General features: G+C 38.6%; 1 protein-coding gene across 1 annotated transcript in view; it reads left to right on the top strand.

The window, feature by feature from the left end:
- The window catches only part of RERE (arginine-glutamic acid dipeptide repeats), a 256716-nt gene that overhangs the window by 111509 nt on the left and 123216 nt on the right, over positions 1 to 21991 (top strand). Inside the window, exons 4-5 of the mRNA XM_075172413.1 lie at positions 18711 to 18816; positions 20295 to 20391. Coding sequence (XP_075028514.1) covers positions 18711 to 18816; positions 20295 to 20391 — 203 coding nt within the window. The remainder of the gene's footprint in view (positions 1 to 18710; positions 18817 to 20294; positions 20392 to 21991) is intronic.

Raw genomic sequence — 21991 nt, 5'->3', positions numbered from 1 at the left:
TTTAGGGGGAAAAAAAAAAGTACTGGATGGTACATTAGCTGCTTTACATGTAGCAAGAGCAAATAGAGCTAGAATAAATTTAGCCATGTCCTCTAGTGTTGAATAGTGAGGGCATCTGTCATGTTTAATAATGCTTCTGACCTTTAGGATTATTGAAGTTGAAATTTTTCTCTCTGGTCATTTGGGGGTACTTGAACACTGTCAGAATTCTCGTGTCTGTGCTAAGTCTCCGAAGATACGTCGTTATGCTTCGTAAGCTGGTGAAGTTAATTCCTTAAAGAAATTTGTTTTCCTGCTTTCAAAAAGATTTTCCTTAAGTAATGTGAAATGTCACTGTGGTCACTAAATTTTAATGTGTCCCATCCCTCACCATTTGTTTGCTTGCCTTTTGCAACCTCACTGATGTGCTTCATATTGCTCTTCAAGGTAGTGATAAAGCTCTTGTGAAAATAAAATGCTCAGTGTAGCATGTGGAGGTGTCATAAGGACGTAATAAACATCCCACCACCAGCTACCCAAACTGGTGTCTGTGCTAGCCATGACTTCAGTGGGGCGTTGCGTTTCAGTGTTGTGGTGTTATAGCTGTGAAACTGTCGTATAGCTATGCTGTAGGTATGGGTAAGGGCAGCTTAGATGCATAAGCCTCTTGCTAAGCTTATAAGTCCTATCTGGATGCTTAAAAATAAAAGATGGGCAGAAAAGAATAATGCATAATATGTAAAAAAGACATCTTTGGTTTTTCCAGCTACACTGGAGAAAGTGCGATTGAGTTGCAGTGGAGTTCGGTTATGGAAAACATCACTGACACTGCCTAACTAAAGGTTTTTGTCCGAAGTGCTCTAGAATGACAGTGCATGGTCGAAGGTGGGAGGAGGCAAGTGTCTGCAATGTTGGCGGTCTTGGTAGAAAAACCTCTTCACCTGGATCTGTGTAGAGATGTGAGCGTAATCAGAAATCTCTGTACCTCCTTCCCTGCCCCATGTTGAGTTGGTTGGACTCTTTCTTCTTGTTTCCCTAGTTTTTCCTTAAGATTTCAGGACTTGGGGACATTTACGGTTATTGGCACATGTGAGTTATCTTCAGTTATGGGTAGCTTCCCTTGCAAGTATTTCTTGCCTTTCTGTTGTGCTGCTGCTCACGCAGGTAGCAATTGATTTTGTCCGTAAAGGTCAGCCATTGTTCCTCTTTACTATGAAGCATTTGATAACGTGATAGACATTGGGCAACTGGTTTATGTTCCGAAATGTAGGCTTTTTGGTTATTGCTGCTGATGTGTCGTTTCCATGCTCTATCCCTAGTCTTGCTGCGTGATTGTTGTGTAGAGCAAATATGTTCTTGAAGGCAAGTGATTATTTCATCTGTCTTTGGTAAATCTGAGGTTGGTACACCACACTGTGATAAAAGGTACTGATTTCGTGTAGATTGGAAAATACTAGGAAAGATGTCTGTTCTAGCAGGCTGCTGGTGAGAGGTACAGAAATGCTGGCATGTGGAAGGGAAAATAGTATAGATGCTCTTTGAGTACCTGGGATGCGTTCTGTGTTTGAGTGGCAGGAAAGGCAATACATCTCCCCTTCTTATACAGCAGGGAGACTGATTGAGCCGCTTAGGAAAATGCTCCAAGTCAGCTCCACCTTGTGACTGTCTCATCGAGTTTCAGGTCTTTTGCAAATTGTGTTTTCTTCTGTACAGAGGGAGGCATGAGGTCTGTGTGCTACCTAGGGCCTGGTTAGGGAGCAGAAATGGGGCTTAGGGGCTGGCTAGCTGCCTGTCTGCACGAGCCCGAGATTCACGTTCTGTGTAAATGAGATAACCAGTTCTTTTCCCTATTTTCCCTACTTGGGACTTGGAGCAAGTAGAAAGTAGGGATGTGATGGATGTGCATTTTTGACTCTGTAGTCACTGAACACTAATCCATGGAGAATTTGAACTTGTAATTTTGATTAAAGTGATTGATTTTAAATCAGCCTGAGTTCGTTTTGGGCCATTAGAGGGTATTTAAAAGGAAAATAACTCTTTAATTAAATTAATAGTGCATAAGTATCCTGCTCTGCTTTCTAAGCAGAACTTCTATGTTTTTTTTAATCTTATTCCTTTCAGTGTCTTGTTTCTTGGCACGTTTTAAAGTTAAAAGCAATGCAAATTTATTGAAACAAACTCGTGCTAAGCAAACCTTAAACTTTATTTGAACTCTTTTTCCTTTTGGAAAATACACAAGCTGTGTTGTTCTGTAAAGCAATTCTTGTTCCATCCGCCTGTATGTACATATACGTTATGTATGTCCCTATATCTTAATATATCTCATGTAAGGAATGCTGTATGAAACAACAAACTGTGTTTCCCTTTTATTTGTAGAACATCCTTTTTAAAATAGCAAAATACCAGTTGTAATTGCAGCATAAAATATAAAGCAGAAATCCATCTAAATGTAAGGATCCTTCCCAAAAATAAAGTTCTGGCGCTATAAAAGTTCTAAGAGAGTGAGGTTATGAAAATAAGTATTTTTCAGCAGTTGCCATTTTCGTAACAAATTGTGATGATGGGAGAGGACTTACTCGGTGCTCTTGCAGACTGGTGAATGGAATAATGGACGAGGCCTCTCGGTGTGGATTGTATTCCTGTAGTTGTGACTTGCTGTGGATTTTTTGAGATGAGTCTTGACAAATCCGTGACTTTTTTTAATCAAATGATGGGAATGCCTTCACAGCAATCTATAGAGTGCTCTCTAAAAGGTGGTTGTCTGTAGCTAAGCATAATACTATAAAATCCAGTTGAAACATGAGCTGTATAAGATGATCTGTTGACTTGAGCAACATGTGATAAAGAATCACAAGAGGCAATACCTCTTTTTCCCATTTCCTAATAATGAAGAGAAGATGCAGAGACACCTCCTATGACTAACCTGTTTGACAGCTTCCAGTTTGCTGAACCAAAATTCCATGCATGGTTTGCATTTTACGAACAGTAAAAGGAGTTGTCTTTTCACTGTGTGGTGTGTCAGGTACGTACTTCATTACCTAAGAGATGGTGTGTTTTAAGCATCCTGGGTTAAAAAAGTCCAATTATAGGTAGCGAAATCGGAAGGGTGGTTCTTATGTTTCCAGATACAGTCTGTTGTCAAATCAATCTTTTTGCTAATTTGCTATTTATGTATAAAACTGGAACAGCACAATTGTAGAGATATGTGTATCTCTTGTGGTTATCAGTATGCTTTCTACGATTTTCCTAACGCGTTTTGCAGTTGTCTAGATAAGTGAATCTCATGGCTCTGGTTGATTTTTTTTTTCTTCCTTAGGTCAATAAACATCTTAGAAATACTGGGATTGTGGAGAGAGGTGAAAGAGGCACCCTAAATTGAGCCTAATGTCATGGAGCTCTTTGGAAGTTCTTGGAGTTTTAACACAAAATATGACAGTTGTAGTTTTGATGTAAAACCCTAGGTAGAAGTAATGTCTCAATCTTAGGATGCATGTGGGATCTTTGCTGGGACAAGTTTGGAATCAACCTGTACGACCAATACAGCAGACTCTAGGCTAGGACATTGTAAATAAGACTTGACGAGCTGTAAAGAAGGCTGTTCTATTTACAAATTCCTTTCCTCTTCTATCAGGCATATCACTGAGGTTGTTGAACTTCCGGGTCTTGCTCGTCCAGATTTCATAGCTAAGTATTTGTGCAAAGCTGTATGTTTTCTTTTACAGTTGAGATTTCCATAAAGTGGATTATTACTAGTCACAGTCAGTGTGAGGATTTTGGCAGGTCAAATAATCAATTTAGTTCCTTACAACACTGAATTTTAAAGGTGCTGTTGCTGGCCATGTCTCATACTGATGACTGGGGTGGGGGGGAAGATTCATCCCGTCAGCTTTTGGTTTGCAGCTGGAGAATTCCAGTGGATGTCTGATTCAGAGGGGCTTTTTTTAAATAGCCTAACACCACTAAAGTGCTTGCACTTGCTCTTTTATGCGCTGTATCCTAATTTTCCTGGGAAAGCTAAGTAATGCTTTACAGTGAATGAGCATCCTAGGAAGTCTGTATCCCACATTTATGACTCACTGTAATATGCATCTTCATGAACTGCGTTAAGTATCTAAGAAATGCTAGAGTAGCTGCAGTATAAAATATATGCAACTTCATCTACACAACAGTGCTTTCGTATATGGAAAAGATTCTTGATTAGAGTTAAGGCCACTTGACAGCTTTACCAATTTGTTTACAAGTAACTGCAGTAAAAACAGCAATAAATGTGGCATCTGGATGTTTGTTGTATATTGAAAAAGAATGGGAGGGAATGGTGAAGGTGAGGTTTACACATAACCTTGCAGAAAGGAAAGGAGATGGAACATTAATGCTAGGAGTATTACTTTAGAGAAAGGAGTTGCAGCTGTTTACACCCTACTGGCTACAAACATGTCTGGAATATTCGATTTATGGAAAGAATCAAGTAATTAAGATAAAAGAATGTACATGATTCACTACTGTGAAATAGAAAGACATAATTTATGCTCTGTATCTACTGTAGTTATGATTAGTGACCTAAGGCTGTTGAACTTCCTCTTTATGGATTGCGAAAATGCTGTGACAGTTTTCAAGGGAATTGCTCTCTTTGAGTTTAAAGAGATGAAAATGGGCCTGCTAACAAGGACTAGCTTCAGTATGTGCTTTCATATTCTTCGTGTTTAAAAAAAAAAAAAAGGAAAAAAAAAGGCAATTGGGTGCTTTGATATGTCTGAACCTTAGGACCTAGTGAGGCAGAAGGTGCATGAGATATAATATCACAGAGTGCATGCAGTGTATGCCAAGAAATCTGCAGGAAGGTATTCCCTTGGATGCTTTTCAGAATGTTTGTTGCTGAAAAGATTGAGAAATCTGTTTTCAAAAAAGGAAGCTATTATTTGATGTTAGTTTTCTGTTTCTGATGTGTTGTAGTGTTTCGCTTATTTGTATTACAAAATTGTTCATAAACCTAGGAATTCTTGCTCCCTGTGCTGTGCTCATGATCAAAGAAGTTTATTATCGCCAGTATGGACTGTGATTGAGTGCTTCCCTGCATTAGCTGAGGCAAATTTGTAAGGAAATATCTGAAAATTGTATACGATTTCAGATGCTGTTTCTGTTGGCTTTTCTGAGCCCTCAGAACATTCTTTCAGTGTAAGCTGTTTGAGTTTTGAAGTAGTTTGGGCCTTTAAGCTAAAAACTTCATACTCTGAAGTGCAAAATTCCATGAACTGTGGTAAAATATCATATAAATCTTTCATCTGGAAACTGCAGCTGTTATGATGCTCTCTGCAGTCTTCCAGTGTAACCTGCTACTTGGTGTAATTCTGTACTGCATGATCTCCGCTTCGGATTAGGAAGGACATGTCCTTTGTGCTCCGTTCCCCACATGCTGCCTGTTCTTGGTGCCGAAGAGGGCTAATACAATAGCTTTAGTTGGTGTTTAATACTTACCTTTTGGTGCTGAATGTGGAGGGGTGATTAAACCAAGGGTGCTATTTGTCACTAAAGATACTGGGCCAGGAAAATAAACATCTGGGAGAGTATCTGGAGCATGCCTGCACTTGCAATACACTAACTGCATAGTAAATATTTAAATTTAAGCTAATATTATTGCATTATATTAAAGATTCATTTATTACTGTACTCATTGGAAAGCACTTGTAGGCCGAGTGCTATAGTTTACATTAGTTTAAGTGTTGGAAAATGGATTTGTCAGTGTTGCTTGTGCCAGCACGTGAATATTTTATTGCACTTTTCTAAGGTAATAAATACTCAGGTAGATCCACACCTTTTAGGGTCATGCTCCCAGCGTGCTAGGACTCTTTTTTTTCTTCCCCCCCTCCCCCCCCCCCCCCCCCCCCCCCGGTCCAAGTAATATCGGAGGTCTCTTCCAGCCCGGCAGCGTTCTCACAACTTTCAAAGCGTTGGAGCGCATGGTCTGTGCAGTCAAATACATGACCTTGTGAAAAGCAGAAGTCAGAGACATGGTATGGCCAGAACTGAAGGCAGTTGCACAAGCTTCTCAAATACGTGCTTCATTATTGATTTAAGTAGGCTTCTCCCTCTAATGTATGCATCAAAGAGAGGGAGAGCACCTAGTTTTACTGCATACTCTCTAACACTCCCCCCCCCGCCCCCAGGTGAGACTCCTGGTAAGCGGTTTGAAGAACTAAGCTCATGGTGGTTTTAAAAACAATTTTTTAAGTCATGCTGAGAAGATTGTATTTGGTAAAAGGAAACTAGTCTAAATAATGAGCTATCTCTAAAACAGTCAAATAAGGTTTTACGCAAATTTCCTTAAGTTTTCATAACATTTGGTTAGGGTGTTTTGGTTTGCTTTATGAAAATTTTATCTTTTTTGTAAGGTACTCTGCCAGTTTCTGCAATTATAGGTAATGGTTGCACACAGAATTCTTAATCAGGTGTCCTGTTGTTTTCAATAAGTCTGTAAAAAAAAAAAAAAAAGGCTATGATGATACACTTTGTATAAATCCTTGTGCCCAGAACAATGGGAAAGGTATGAACTTTCAATAACAATCCACGACGATTTTTGAGTCGAGCATTTGGATCTGGCAAAGATGGGTTCCATCCAATGACTTTAGTAATAAAGTAAATTAATTTGAATTCTACAGGAGGACTGAATGGTTTATGAAACTACTATTTGGTCTCAAAGCATTCTACTTCTGGATCTCTGACTGAAATAACACCTTGACTTTTTTAAATGGAAGCTATTAGTAGCTTCATTTGTTAAAGTTGTAGTGCTGTGACGATTATATTGCCCAAGACAAATGATTAGTCTCAGAATTGCATATTAGCTTGGCTGTCTGTATTCACTTTAATCTTGATTCAAATGAAAGTGCAGATGGTGTCCCTGATATGTGTACTATATGTTTAAAAACTATATATCTTTGTTTCAGAACTCCTTTTCTTGTGGTTTGTCTTATTTGTCTGTATGTTCACGCATGACTTTCAGCACCTGAGAAAAGGTTTTTTTCCTTTGTACCTCTCTCCCAACTTTTCCTTTGAGCATTTTTCTTTTATAGCAGGTAAATGCATCCATTTTATTCTCCAGTGTAGTTATTTCTGATTTTAGCATTTTCAATATCTAGCTATTTCCAGACGAATGGAGGCCATCTTTCCAATCTACAGGTTTAGATTAGATTGCAGCCTGTGGACCTGGTTTGGGGTATATTTATTTAGTGCTGATTTACATATAAATACAAAGAAAAAATATAAAGTCTAGTGTTGCTAATTCTAGCTGTTGATATCACGGCAGACAGCAGCAATCTGTATTAGAAATTCCCTGCATAGTAAGACACAGTCATTTCTTCTATGTGACATTTTTTTAAGACTGTTTTGTTTTCTTGATTAGCTGCTCTGGTTTGTTTCACATTAATTACTGACAGTATTATTTTTATTAAGGCTATGTCATGACCCTGTTTATCAGCCAGTGTCTGAACACCCTAATATATGAAGCACATGTGTAGAAAACTCTTTTTTTTCTGGTTTGAAATGTTGCCTTTTTCTACAACACAGGATGTTAGGTGCAGTTTCTTGGAGGATGTAAACATTAAGTAACTGACCATTTCATAAGCAAGTGCTTATATCCTCTGAGAAGCTGCACAAGGAAGCGTTTACCTTCCAGGCATTTATTTTCCAAATACGCTTTGTTTCCTCATAAGAACAGCATTTGATTATGTGGTGAAATAGCCAAGTCACAGGACCTGGCTGATCAGTCTTCTATTTTTTTTCTTTTCTTTCCAGCTTGCTGGCAGAGCGGGCCAGTTTGCAGAGGTGCTTTAATTTTTCCTGTCATAAAATTCCCCTGACTATTAGGCGATATTTTAACAGCCGTATGACTGTTCAAACTCTGGGCTGGGTTTGCAGAGCAAACTGTCTCCCGATTATTTTATCCTTTCAGCTTTTGGTATCTCTTTGTTAAAAGGTAAACCCCTTAGTGAGATGTTAAAGAAAATGTGGCCTCTTGATATTTAAAAGGTGAGAAATCTATTTAAACTGTATATGATGGCTTCAAATAGTCCCACCGCTGTGTGCTGCTTGTTTTAATAGAAGTGATAAATACTGCGGCTGGTGGTGCTCAGCAATTAGATTTGAGCTATATACTATAAATGACATTTAATGGCAAATGTCAGGCATAGTCTGAATGGTATCTTCATTTCAGTGTTGCGTTTCTTTAGGATAATGCTTAAAAAACCTTAATGGAATTTAATTACCAGAGCATCTATTCAATGATTAGTTAAATGCGTTTGTAATACCATTAGTTGTTAGGTAACTGTTTGCTTATTATGCTTGACACAGAGTGTATTTGATGTACAATGTGTATCGTATGCAGCGCAGCAATAGAAATGCTAATAAGCCCGTGTGTTAAGGAGGGTTGCTATCAATACTGTGTCAGCAGCTTGCTGCCAAATTCGCTTCTGTGCGAAAGGCATAAGCTGTAATCAAAGTGGAGTTTGTAGAAGCAGCAAACGTGAACAGAGATGCTGTGATCAAAAATAGTGCTTATTGCTTTCTCTAGTAGCGATTTTAATTACAGCCTATTAATGAATTCTCACCCCTGTTTGTGTCTTTCGTATAGGGCTTTTGTGATCCTTGCAGAAATAGGAGCTGAGAGGTGGCATCTCCACTGCTTCATCTGTGTTTTTTGTACAATAGAGCTGAGCGTACCGTATATATACGTGTATAGAAATGCAGTAGTTTTGTGTGTTGTGAAGAATCTTCAGCACGAGCACAGTGCAAGGTTACGTGGGTATTGTGTGGAGATGTGGCTTGCTAAAACAAAAATAGTAAGCCCGGATGGCCCCAACTGACTGTCCACAGCTACGGCGTGCGTCTGTACGCTGCTTTCCTCTTGGGCCTTTGTGGAGGCAGCACAGACAAACAAAGTTCATCTGCGCAGGTTTTATCGGATATGTACACACTTAGCTGGTTTGGATCCACTGGTAGACAGCTGCTTATTTTCCCCAAGAAGGGAACAATCAATTGGGGAAAGCTTTTTGTACCACGCAAGCTTTCATGGGGGGGAAATGGGTGGACACCCTGTCTTCTAGCCCTGACAGCTATAATTAAACAGGCTTGTTCGTGGGTAGTTGTACACTGCGATGGTGTGGTTACTTTATGCTTTTGCTCAGCATAACTGACACCATGAACCACAGATGGGATTCAAAGAACATAAAAGGGAAACGGAGCAGAAAGATACCACAAAGGGATTAAATGAGGTAGTAAGCAATGACCCATAACCTTCATGAAAGATCTTTTGATAGTTTTATTTTAAGCCAGCCAGTTTTTAAGCATAACTGCTTTTTTTACACGATGAAATTATCTTTTGTCATTTAGAATGGCACTGAAATTTTAAGGGTTGCCGTGCTTAAGTGTGTTTCACCGATGGGAATTGCTAGATCTTGGCACAGTAAGCAGCTTTGTTTCTAGTAAAGCTGAAAAGTTTATGGAATAAATACTATGGTTTGTTTTAAATACAGAAATCTCTTATGGTCGTTACCTGAAATGAGTAATGTTCTTTTTCTCCTTGAAAACTCGGATGAGGCTGTGTTCAATTCTGTTTTCTGGATTGTTCAAAAGTTAAAACCTTATGAATGAATATATATTTAATGTCTGATATTTGATGTATTGTGGGATGTAAGGGTGCTGTTTCTGATCTTCTGTTTCTGTGTCACTGCCAGCTAAAAGTAGGGAAGATGAGATTAATTTTGAGTGTTGTAGGTAAGGAGGAAATTGCCTTGGGAATTTGGGTAGAAAACACATATAACTTGGGCAAAGACTGCACAGAGGAGTTTCTTGTTTGGTCCCAACTGACCTCTTTTGTAATCCTCTTAAAACCGGAGAAGATGATGTCGGTTGCTGATTGATCATATTTTCTGGGGCGTGAATATGAGTGGAATTCCAAAGGAATGAAAAAAGATGGATGCTTTTTTGATATTGAAAGAGAGGGGGCCACAGAGCCTGGGTACAAAAGGCTGGTTAGAAGTTGAATGTATTGAAAACTGTTCTGCTTTGACAGATGGCCGATGCCCTCGTAGCTTCATTTTCAAGTAACCATGTAGTCTCGTTTTGGTCAATTCTAGTTTGCACTTGTTTTTATATAATTACGCATACTCTTTTGTACATATAAAAGTATGTCATTCTGTAACTAACTTGGCCAGTAATTTATATAGTAGATTTTTTTACATACCTCTCTTTGTTCTTCTGTCGCAGTAGAAAACAGGAGGCTTCACGTTAAATTTTAATGGTCATATGCCTTTAAGAAATACTGACGAAGAATAAAATTTTAAATAGTTACCTATCCTTTAACAAAACTGGTAAAGCCTAAACACTGCATTTCAGTTGGCTATTTCACAGTTGCTTTTTAAAATTTTTTTCAAGACTCAGACAGGCTTAATTTTTATTTGCCTCATGGCAAGTGTCTTATTAAAGCTATTGTTGCATATGGGCTTATGTCTTGGAAAGGAATGACTATTTACCTAACGGTATTTTCATTTTTCTTGTGTTTTTTTTTTCTTTATTATGATGCCTAATTCACAGATTGATATCCTGTTGTTGGCATTGGACGTAATCAATGTCAGTCTCTCTGTCAAGGGGAATTGCTGACATGCACCCCTTGGCAGTTCATTTGGAAGCAAATAATTAGAGGACGTGGGTTTGAAAACAGTGAGAAAACAGTAGCAGAAGAAGGGAATAGAGGTGTCTGAAGGAGTTTGTTGTCCGAATCTGATTCTAGCTGAGAGTTACTAGCTCTTTGAGGACGAAGCTGTTACCAGTGTGTTGGAGAGGATTGTCTTATCTCTAAAGTGCAATTTTAGGAGTGCAGAGCTCTCTTCCTTGTTGATGCCATTGCTATGGAGTGATATTTGGCTAACTAGTGAGGTGTTTATGTGTAACACCTCCCACCTAAAGACCTAAATGGAGTTGTAACCTCTAAATCTGCAATCGCTTCGCTACTTTCGTGGGTGAGTGGTTGAGGTGATTGCAAAAGACAGATAACTAATCCAGCGTACTGATTTTACTGGGAAGGTCTGCTGATGAAGCTGGGTCTACATACTGGCTACACCTTTGTTTGAATGATAGCATATCAGCTCTTGGGTGACTGGGGCTGATTTTTTGGCTTAATTATTTCAGGATGTTTTGGACATCTGGAAAGCAGAGATTGAGGGGAAGGAAGATTTATGAGTGACACTAGATAAAATTAAGAGCTGGTAGGTAACGTTTATTCCATATTCGTTGACTTTTGTGAAAGTGTGGAGAGGAAGACAGAGCTATGAGGAGCAGACAGAGAAGAGAGAAAAACGCATTCAGATACCTCGATTTGTTGAGCTGTGTCTCAGAAGCACATCTAGTTGAAGCGCAATGAAGTTCAGTGCTAACCTGTATCCTTATGAGGCAGACTTCACTGTTGAATTCACTAAGGTTCATGCAGTCTTTTAGTTCTATTTGTTGCAGTTTCTGATGGATCTTTCCCTAGTTCTCAGTTACCACAGTTACTCTTTGTCTGTCATATATGCTGTAGAGTTCTTGCCTTGTGACTGTAATAGCTATCCCACCAGAACATCTAGTGTTCATAAAATGGCAGTGTAGCAAGTTTTGATAGTACAGTTCTTCTGGTGATCTGAAGACTGTATTTTTTTAAGACAGTCTAGCAAGTATAATGCCAAACCACCCACACTGGGAGACAACATATGGCAGCTACTATGAATTAACATGCGGATAAGTAGCGTATCACCTAGTGTTTTTAAAAAGGCTTGAGCCCTGATAACTGGATTCTAAGGTTTTGGCTGTCTGGCCATGTCCCCACAACACACAACCTTGCAGATAAAGAGTCATGATTTAAGACTAATTTTGCAGTTGTTTAAAGGTGTAGGCAAACAGATTGTTGTTTTATACTTGCATATGCATATATCGGTATGTATGTAGGCGGAGATTAACAGGTATGTTTATGGGACTTGCATGCTTTCCCCTCTCCTTATGTAGGAAGCAACTCTGTCTACAAATAACTGGTCTATACTGTATAATGTTTGGCGGTGTTTGCAAACAGTTTTGCTTCAAACTTTGTAGAAACTCTAGTAGAGATCTAGAACAAATAATACTCTCAACAAAGCAGAGTGGCTCTGAGCAGAGGGACTGTGTTTCTTGTGTAGTCTTCAGGACAGGTCTGTCCCTGAAGGTGTGTGAGTGTTCATGTGCGTATGCATCTGAGTGTAAAAGTTTGAAATTCAGGGGAAGGTGAGTGTGATGCTTCTTTTACATCTCTGAGTTATTTGTACACAAGACTGAATTAATTTCCAGCAAGCTGAGGTGACTTCATGAATTCCAAAAGGAGTTTCATTTGTTAAACTTGTGAATAAAAGGGACACAAGAGAAATTCTTGCTGTAAACAATCACAAAATGTCAAGAGCAAGACTTTGTGAAAAAAATCCTATATTGTTTTGTCAATAAATTATGCTTTCTCCTGCATAGATCACAGAAATGGGACTTTACCCTGGAAACAGCAATATTTGATACCCCAGGCAGCTTATTCCCAGCTCAGCTCACACTTCAGTGAATACACTGATCGATTATCCGCGGCTTAACCAAGCCTTCTCATTTCCTGCCTTCCATTACTGCGCTCAATCAAGCCGACGGTTCTTTGTGGCCTGCCTTGTGCACTGAGATAAGCCATCAAGGCATGTTTCTATTAGAAAAGCTCTTGTAGATGGAATAGTCATTAGATAACACTAACAGGTTTAAAGGTTGCAGTCTTTGTGTTGGTTCAGGTTAAGAGGACAGGAACCAAAAGGGCTGCTGCCTTGGGTGGTTGTATTCGAGGGGCAGAGAGGATTAAACTGCACATTGCCGTATTTAACATTGCTCTTATTTAATGTTTTTATTTCTTGGTGAATACTGATAGCTCTCGCTTTTGACAATGTTTCTGTGTTTGCAAGAAGTAATTATGTGTTAATATGCATGCGCCTGAATTAAATAATCAAGCTGTAAAAATAACATCCATTTGTAGTAATAACCTCTGTATTTCCAAGCTGGGTTTTCTTGGCTTGCAAACAGCTGATCAGGTTTCTTATTTAATTAGAAAACAGCCTACTAAAAGATATCCTGAGAACTTGAAATTACATGTGCTATTGCAGAGTGGGAAGAAAAATGATCCTTGCTGTATCTCTTTAGCTCCTGATTTCCAGATAGTTTCATTTGTGTGCCCCCTCTGCATTCCCCCCCCCAGCCCCCCCAAGGTTTCTGGTATGACTGGTCTCTATTTTTCTTTTTCCCTCCTTTGAATATTAGTAAATGTCAAAATTGAGTACGTGTAAAAATACTTCTACAGTAGGAGTAGAAATATGGGTAGCAATTCACCATGGCAGGGAAGGGCCGGGGGGGCTGGAGCACAGCAAGTGGAGCAAGTCAAATCTACCGCTTGCGTTGGAGTCGGGCTAATACTGTGTCATGGAGCGTAATTAGAACTGTTTATGTGAAATGAAATAATCATTTTTGGGGACAAATAATGCCCCAAAGAGGTGGGTTAATTTGTAGTGTTAAAAATTAAATATAATGTCCACTTGAAAACTGGCTTTGTGAGGCCAGAGGTTCTATGCTGCAATGCACAAGATGTTTATTTTGAACAGTGGAGTGACTGTTAAAATATTTAATGTGTTGTTAAAATAATACAAAGAATTTGGTAGCTTAGAATTAATCACATGATTTTTCTTTTCCGATAGAAAAACTTCATTGTTGAAAATATGTTTGAAAGGAAAGATGTTCTTTTCCTTGTTTCTATTTTGCTGTTTGTTTCTTTGAAATAGCTACTATTCACTGACTCCAGCGTGCCCATCTGTCATCTCCAGCATTTGGTATATTGTTTCCAAAGCTAGTTGTGATTTAACATGGTATCTAAATAGGGCAAGTAATGAAGGATACTGCTTAAATCCCTCTGAGAGAATCTGCAGGACATCTGTGATCATTTGCACAATTTGGTTAGTCATAACCCCGGGAAGAGAATGTGGAATCTCTTCAGATGTGATTTGTAATGTGCAGTAACTCTGTTTTCAAGTGTGTTCTAAAAGAAAACTGGCACCTTGTAATTGTCACAAATGCTGTGGAAATCGGTACGTTCATATTAAAGAGAACCTGCAAGATTATTTTTTTTCCCTTTTAAAGGAGAGGCTCATTTTTAAATGGAAGTTGACCAGATGTTTGTGAACTGAGATGCTTTAATCCATTTACAGATTTTATCTAGTTCTTGTTGAATGTCCAAAACTGATTCATGTTTTTTAAAAGGAACAAAACCCGAAACAGCAGCAACAACAAAACCCCCAAATGAGTACTTCTTGAGTACTGCAGCAATAGACAATATTTTCATTTAAGGGGAGGATGGAGTTTGGTAGCACAGGGAGCTGACAGAAAGCACTTGCCATTTCTGTGATTTCTGCAAGTCTGAATTTGGCGTGTGACTATCTGCAGCTTTCATATGTAAAGGTGTAAAAAAAAAAAAGTAACACTTTATGAACTAGGGGTCACTTCTTTTGTGTGCACATGGTTCTAAAAGAAATAGTCTACCACAGAAGTTGGCGCTTTGACACCTCTGAGCATAGTCTGCTCTGTAAATGACATACATATTTAGAAAGTTGGCTGACAAAATAGCATGTCTAGGAATTTCTGTGCAATGAAGGATGTAAATGTGAAAAAGATTCTGTCAGATGTTTTATGTTTTTAGGGAGTTTGAAGCCTCAGGTTAAAACCCACAAAATCATGCGTGTTGGAGAGTAGATACAGAAAATACTTTTCAAGAGGAAGCTTTTAAATTAATTGGACAAAAAGCAGCAATCATGGTAAAAAGAAGTGTTTAGGAATGAGATCAGATCGCCCCTCTCTCCCCTCTCCCCCAAAAAACCCAAACCCAACCCTAAACCAAACAACCCAAACCCACCGCTATCAGCAGAGCACAAATAGCAGCTTATTAGTATGTCAGCAAATTTTTAGTTCGATTGTTGTCCAGAGACTTTTCTGTAAAAAGTTACTTGCACATCTCGGTTGTAATTGATGATATTTTTGTTGCTGTGTTCCTTATGTATGGAGGCATTGAGTCGTGCCATATACGTGCATTCTTGATTCAAATGGTGAAGAGCAGTCAGCATCGTGGAGCATCTGCTGCTTTCCATTTTGAAAGACATAGGGGTCTAATAATTTTTAAAGATATGTGCATTGGCCGTGTTCATCTTTTCCTGTCATTTATAATTCATTTAAAATGCCTATTTAATAAAATTTAGTTTTCAGAAGTTAAAAGCATAGAAAGTTGGTGAATGCCATGACTTCAAATCTATGCTTATACACACCATTTGGATTGATTGTCTATTGTTTTTATTATCTGTTTTGGTTCTAATTCTACCTTCATCTTTTTTCTCTGTAGTTTTTAAAGATACATTATTTTTGTTTCTGAAGTGTAATGAAAGAAAAGCCACTTTTCTGTGTTATGAAAACCCCTGTAATTTCTTTTTCTTTGTAATCTTCCCCCGTGACAATGCCTCACAACTGCATGATGAGCCTAAAGAAGTCAATACCATTCCTGTTGGCAGGTTGCAGTGTGGGGCAATTCATCATTTCCCTGGAAACTTCTTAGGTTCAGCCGGCCTCCTGAAATTCAATCTCATTTCCCGTGTTCTTCCTGATTGTGAATCTGATTTTAGGGGAGGAAATGTTGTTGTTCTCTTTCACTGTGCAGAGTAACTGCTAACCTCCGGAATAAAACATGGTGAAGGGAACAACCAAGGCATTTTGTGAGCCTGAGAACAAAGTTTCAAAATGGGAAATGAGTACCTTCCCATCAAATCAAAATGCTTGAACTAGCAAAAAGCTCCGGACTGTATGTAGATGTTACGCTTTCTTAAAGTATGGGGGTTTTGAGTGATGAGGTGATAAAATACTGCAAAACATAGTAAATACTTTGCCTGCCTTCATTGTGTGTTAATGTGTGAATATTCCTAACAAGCTCTTGTGTAATCCCGTGCTATTTCTTTTTTTTTTTTAACGCATATTGGGGAACTTGGGCGTTTTCAGTGAAGCTTACAGGAGAGAGACAGCAGTAAGCAAAAACTTCTCTTTGTATTGAGTGAATAACAAACTGAGAGGGTCTTTTGGGAGGAGGGGAGAGAATGAGGTGGTCCCTATGGCAGCAAGTGGAAAAACCTCACTTCCAACTACTAATTTCTTCTATCCGAGTGTATCAGAATGCTTTGTAAGTGTTGACCTTAGCCTCGTCCCCGTGCTGCTAAAAACCCTGGGCTATTCTATGATACAATAAGAAACTGGGACAAGGAAGTTAAGTCATTGCATCACCATCTCCTGCACAGTCTTGGCCTCATTCAAAATAAAGCTGTGACCTCCCAACTCCCAGCTCTCTGTGATGCCAAGGCAATGAAAATATTTGACAGTTTTGATCCTTCCCTTTTTGTTGTAATATAATCTCAATGTGTGCATAAGCAAAGGATATGCCTTCACAAAAAACTGTAATGCTTCCAGAATTCTTTCTGCAAAACTGTCCCCTGGTAGCAGAATCGCTGTAAGGTTACGTATGAGGTTGAATCCACTCATACATATTTGCTACCTCTGTCCTCTCCGTAACTAGCTCTTCTTTTTGCCAAGATACAGTAATTTGTTTCCTTTTCTCAGATCTCTCCACTGGCTACTGGTTGTTGTTCACACTTCTGATGACTCGCTTGGTAGCTGAGCATTTGGAAGCACAGTGTAGATTTCTAGTCCTTCTCCTCCTCCCCAGTGTAATTTGCTATTCAGAAACACTGCCACCAACAAAATTCAATACTGGATTTTGTAGTCCTCCTTCACAATTGCATATACGTGTACTTATGTGTGTACTTATGCCTCCTTTACAGTGCTCCTTGGAGTGTTGCACTAGTGGAAAGACACCCGACTTCAGTGGAACAAACCAAGGAAATGGAAGCATTAGCTTTTTGATGCTTGTTGTAAACTGTCCGTACATATAAATGAGTAGTTTTAGTGCCACGAAGTGATGCTTTCTGAGTGTGCTCTCAGGGCTTTGTGTAACACAAGAGGGCTGCTTTTTGCTCTCAACTAAGAAATGCAAAGAGTATTTGCAGAGAAATGCTGGGTTAATGTTTCCCGTCATCGTTGCATGCAGTTCTTGTTAGCGCTAATAGAATTTATGAACTCTTAGCGAGAGGGTAGCAGAACATTTACATGCTTTTTTGTCTTCAGAATTCAGAGAAGCTATTCGTAAAGACTGTGATGCACAGAACTTCATTTCAGGAGAACAGAAAAGTCTGCAACCACCTTTTTTGAACAGCAGGCAGCAGAAATCAGTGTTGCCTCTCAGACTTTGTCCTTTTGATATTTTTCATTCATCAGACAAGCTTGTTGTCTTTGACTGCAAATGTGTGGTGGTTCGTTTTTCTTTTTTTTTAAAGTGGGTTCAGGTTTCTCGTGCACAGCACAAGTATGCTTAGTATGTTTTTGAATGTTTTTTGAGGCATTCAGTACATAGAGCACATGTGGTCGTGGTGGATTAGTTAGCAAACTTTTTTCTGGCACAATGCTGCCACTAGCAGTTTTTTTGTGGTATTACATGTGTTTTTAATCAAAGGCTTCAAGAAGTGCATTTAATGGAAAGATTTTGATGTTGTTTATTAAGCAGAAAGCGTGGAAATTGCCGTAACAACTAGGCTGATGTGAACAGGAGAGACGATAAGAACTTTCTGGTCCAGTAACCTGTGATTTAATTTTTAAATGTAAATGTTTTAAGAGCTGTCTTAGAAGGGTCTAGAGAACTGTAGTCCAGAAAAAACAAACGGCACTTGCAGTTGCCTCATTCCAAAAGAATGTTCATTTCCCTTTAGGCTTCCTCTCTTTCTTCAAGTGTTTTGGAGCGGTAGGAAGAAGTGACTACCAAGGGTTTCAAAGATAAACTGAAGCAGAGAGTCTGTAATAACTTGATCTAAAAATTCTCTTAAAGTGATGTTTAGGCTTCAGTTTCCTTCTAAGAAGGAACAAACTGGTAGCTGGATTCTCAAATGAAAAAGGAGCACTTGAGGAAGACAGTTTTGTGTAAATTTTGCTTTTGGTTTTGTGAGGTACGTGAGCAGTCAGAGCCTATAATTACTGGGATTGAAGTGCAGCATCCTATTCTTTTGTGTAAAGGAGTGTAATAAAGAACATCTACGATTATGTCTGAATCCATCTGTCCTTGGGAAAAAAAAAAATCTGTTATCTCTTGGTTACAACTGTTAAGAATGTTTGCATTGAATTATGTTGCTGTTGGTATTCTTTTTTTTTTTTCCGTGTTTGGCCATAAATACTTTTTGTTTGTAGAAATTAGCAGACTAAGATCATGCTGCCTGAGGCCAAAAATACCAGTCCTTTTCTGATCCCTGCCTCTTCTTTTCTTGGGTTAGTTTTTTGTGAGTGAATACATTAGTATTTGCTGGTCAGATACAGAGATCCAACTGCATGATGATGCAGTAGGTTCTTTTTGCCTTTGTCTGGTTTGAAAGTCAATCGTTAGCACATTGCCCTTGTTTCATTGTCATAGAAATATGTTTTCCTCCCTTTTGGGTCTTACCTTAGGCTTTCTTCAGTGTGAAAACAAATATTATACTTGAGAAGATTGTGTCAGATGTGGTCTGATTTCCTTTTTAGTAATGCCTTTAGACCTTCTTTTTCAGAGTAAACGGGACCACCTCCTTATGAATGTCAAATGGTACTATCGCCAGTCTGAAGTCCCAGATTCAGTCTATCAGCATTTGGTTCAGGACAGACACAATGAGAATGGTAAGTTAGGCTCTGTAGAGTAAGGCCTTCTTTACTTGTACTCTGAATTTTAAGTTTTAACAGTCCAGAAAGCAAGAACACTTTTGCATAGGGATATGAAGCAAGGACTGTTGATGAAAACAATGTATTAGAAGATGGACGATAGTGTTTCTTACCTGCCTTGTTTGTTCTAACTAGTGTATGTCCCGTAGCCATAGCTATAATCAGATGCATTTCAGGTATGGTTTAAATACTGTACTGTATTATACTAATCCCTTAAGAGAGAGTAGGAAAGAAAAACAACATTGGATCCTTTGCAGGCCTTCTGGACAGTGTACTAATGCCTAACTGGCTGAAGACCGAGTTGTCCGAAGAAATTGTGAATCTCTTCTATTTTTTGTGATTCTGCCGTAGTGTCATGAGAGCTACATTTTTACATTCATACTACCTTGCATGTATGAATACTCACTGTGCTTAATATTGCAGTAAGTGATCTAACTGAAGCACTCGTAGCTGAGTTTCCCCTTTTCTCTCTGCAAAAACAAGTGTGATCTTGGGTTTAATAGAAGCAGAAGAAACTTCAGTACATATTCCAGTGTCATTTATCTCTTGCCTGTAGGGGAAACATAACAGTTGCTTCTATTCTTACCAGTAAATTCCCTTGAGGTAACTGTTAAAATTCTGAAGATACTCCAAGGTGAATTGTGGTGATAAAAGTTGATGCTTGAAATACGGAACACAGCAACTTTTTGGTGCATGACAGTACAAAGTTGAGCGTACGTTCTCCTTTTTGCAGGCATTAAGGACATTTTGCGTGTGCTTTTAGCAAAAGCTGCACAAATCTAACTTTCTCTTACTACTTTATTTGAAACTTCTAACAACGGGATTATAGGCACAGTGTCAAAAAGTGTCACACTCTTGTGCATGTGGAGAAGTATTTTTGTGTGTTCTTCAAAGGTATTATAAAGAAGTCATGGAGAAAGTTGTCTTCCAGTTTTTCGTTAACACTGAGAATTTTCTGTATTTGAACGTGAATATCAATATTTATCTCAAAGCCAAAGCACTAAGCAGTTAGTACTGTCAAGATTTTGTTTAAGATTTGAGATTAAATATGCAAAACAACGAAAACCTTAACCTGGAAACTAAAAGTCAGTGATAAATGAATTTGCCTAGTTCCTTTCACCTAGGAGTGACCACTTCTTGTGGTCAGTGGATAAAATGTGTCATCCAGTACCCCTAAAATCTGTTTCCCGTAAGCAGTTCTTTAGATGTGGCAAGGGAGAATTCATGTATAAAAATGGGTATCATGTTATTTCCATACCTTACAGGCCATGTAAGCAATCTGAATGTTTGTCATCTTAACACTGAGGAGTGTGTATCTAAGAAACATCCTCAAACTTTGACCTGTAAAAAAACCTGCAAAATGGCAATGGTAGATGCTTTCCGACTACAGCTAATGTGTTGGTGGTTTTTTTGTCTGTGTTTTTGCTTTCTGGCAGACTCTGGACGAGAGCTTGTTATTACAGACCCAGTTATCAAGAATCGAGAGCTCTTCATTTCAGATTATGTTGACACGTACCACGCTGCTGCCCTCAGGTAAGTTAGAGAAGACGTGGTGCAGTGTCTCAGAGGTGGATGAGAAAAACCTTATTGAGAAGAGGTGCTTTTTCTGGTTTTGTGTGGCATTCATTAGCACACTGCTCAGCTTTCTCCTCATCTCCTACAGTAATTAACTTGTGTTATCTGTTCTGATTCAAAAAGAAGCTGTAATTCTACAGTCTCGTTTTAATCTCAGTTAATCAATGTTGCTCAGAAGATATTGTTTCCCATCATTGCCAATTTAGGTTATTGCTAGTTCCCGCAGAAATACTACCCTTCCCTCCCCCGTGTTTGATTTCACTATTAACAATAGCGTCTCCTAGTAAAGTGACTGTTAGTATGTTGCTCTGATTAAATTGCGTTAGAGGCTTTGGCTCTGAGGCATTTGTCATTGTTGCAGCTCAGCTAAGAGCTCCATTAAAAACTAGCTCTACAGACAGGAAGTAATGGACCCCTGGATTGTTCTCTGTAATATCTGCCCTTCCCTGGAGGTTGCTGCTCGCTTTACCCAGTAAGTTTTTAACTGAAGTGGCTAACCTTTGACTAGGCTGAGGGGATACACCATTACTTAAAAATGTTTTCAAATAGAAACAGCGAGGCATTATTTTTCCAGCAGATTTTCAACATGCCAAACATGCATGGATATTGTCAAAATGCAAATTGAATAATCTCCCTGATAATAATGCTCAGATGGTGTTTCACAAGAAGCATCTGGAGACATTTTTTGTTCAGAGTGACTTTGCTGAAGCCACTTACTTCAAGACAAACTAGCTGCAACTTCTGTTAAAAGGGTGGGAAGAAGTCTTTGATTTACATATTAGACTTTTTTATAAACTCGGAAAATTCCAGTGGTGTACTATAATCTCATGAAATTCCACAGTGCCTTTGCTGAGTTACAGAAGGTTGCTTTCCAATTTTAAATCAGCATGCTTAGAAACAAGCTAGCAGGAGGTTGGCTGTCTTGATGGAACAGATCTTGGAAATCTGTCTGCTTAAACAGAGAGAAACTGAACTATCTGTATGGAAATTTCCCTGGGAGTATTTTAACTCTCTTCTACATCCTTTCTGTTTTCTTCTTTAAAAAAAAGATAAAAATGGAATATATGTATATACCAAGCAATCTTGAAAAATAACCTCCTCTTTTCCCCTTCCAAAAAGAGTGGGAGCTGATGAAAGACCAAACTGATCACTTTCTCAACCTGTCTTGTGTTTTATCTGCCTTCTTTTTGTTTGGAAGTGCGTACCGCGGGCACCTTTCAGATCACTCTCTTGTTTCTCTGTGTTGGCATATGGTTTCACTGTTGTTTTGTTGTGGTCTGGATTGTTCATACTTTTGATAATTCTTACAGGCTTGTAGATAGTATCTAAAGATGCTGATAATTGACAGAATATACTTTTGCAGGATAAAGATGATATTTTTGCTGATTTCATTTCTAGCAAATTGTGATTAATACACGTCGGTAATTTTCAGTGTACAAGAGGAACATAAGGGTAATTGCGCATGATGTTCTTACAGTTTGAGAACATAGAGTAGGCAGAATGTATTGTGATGCATGAAAGGAGGGTTAACATGAAATTCTAATTTATTGTACTATGA

The sequence above is a fragment of the Calonectris borealis genome, chromosome 23 (genome assembly GCF_964195595.1).
Source record: "Calonectris borealis chromosome 23, bCalBor7.hap1.2, whole genome shotgun sequence".
In the NCBI taxonomy this organism is placed as follows: Eukaryota; Metazoa; Chordata; class Aves; order Procellariiformes; family Procellariidae; genus Calonectris; species Calonectris borealis.
This window is presented reverse-complemented; position numbering and strand designations above follow the sequence as displayed.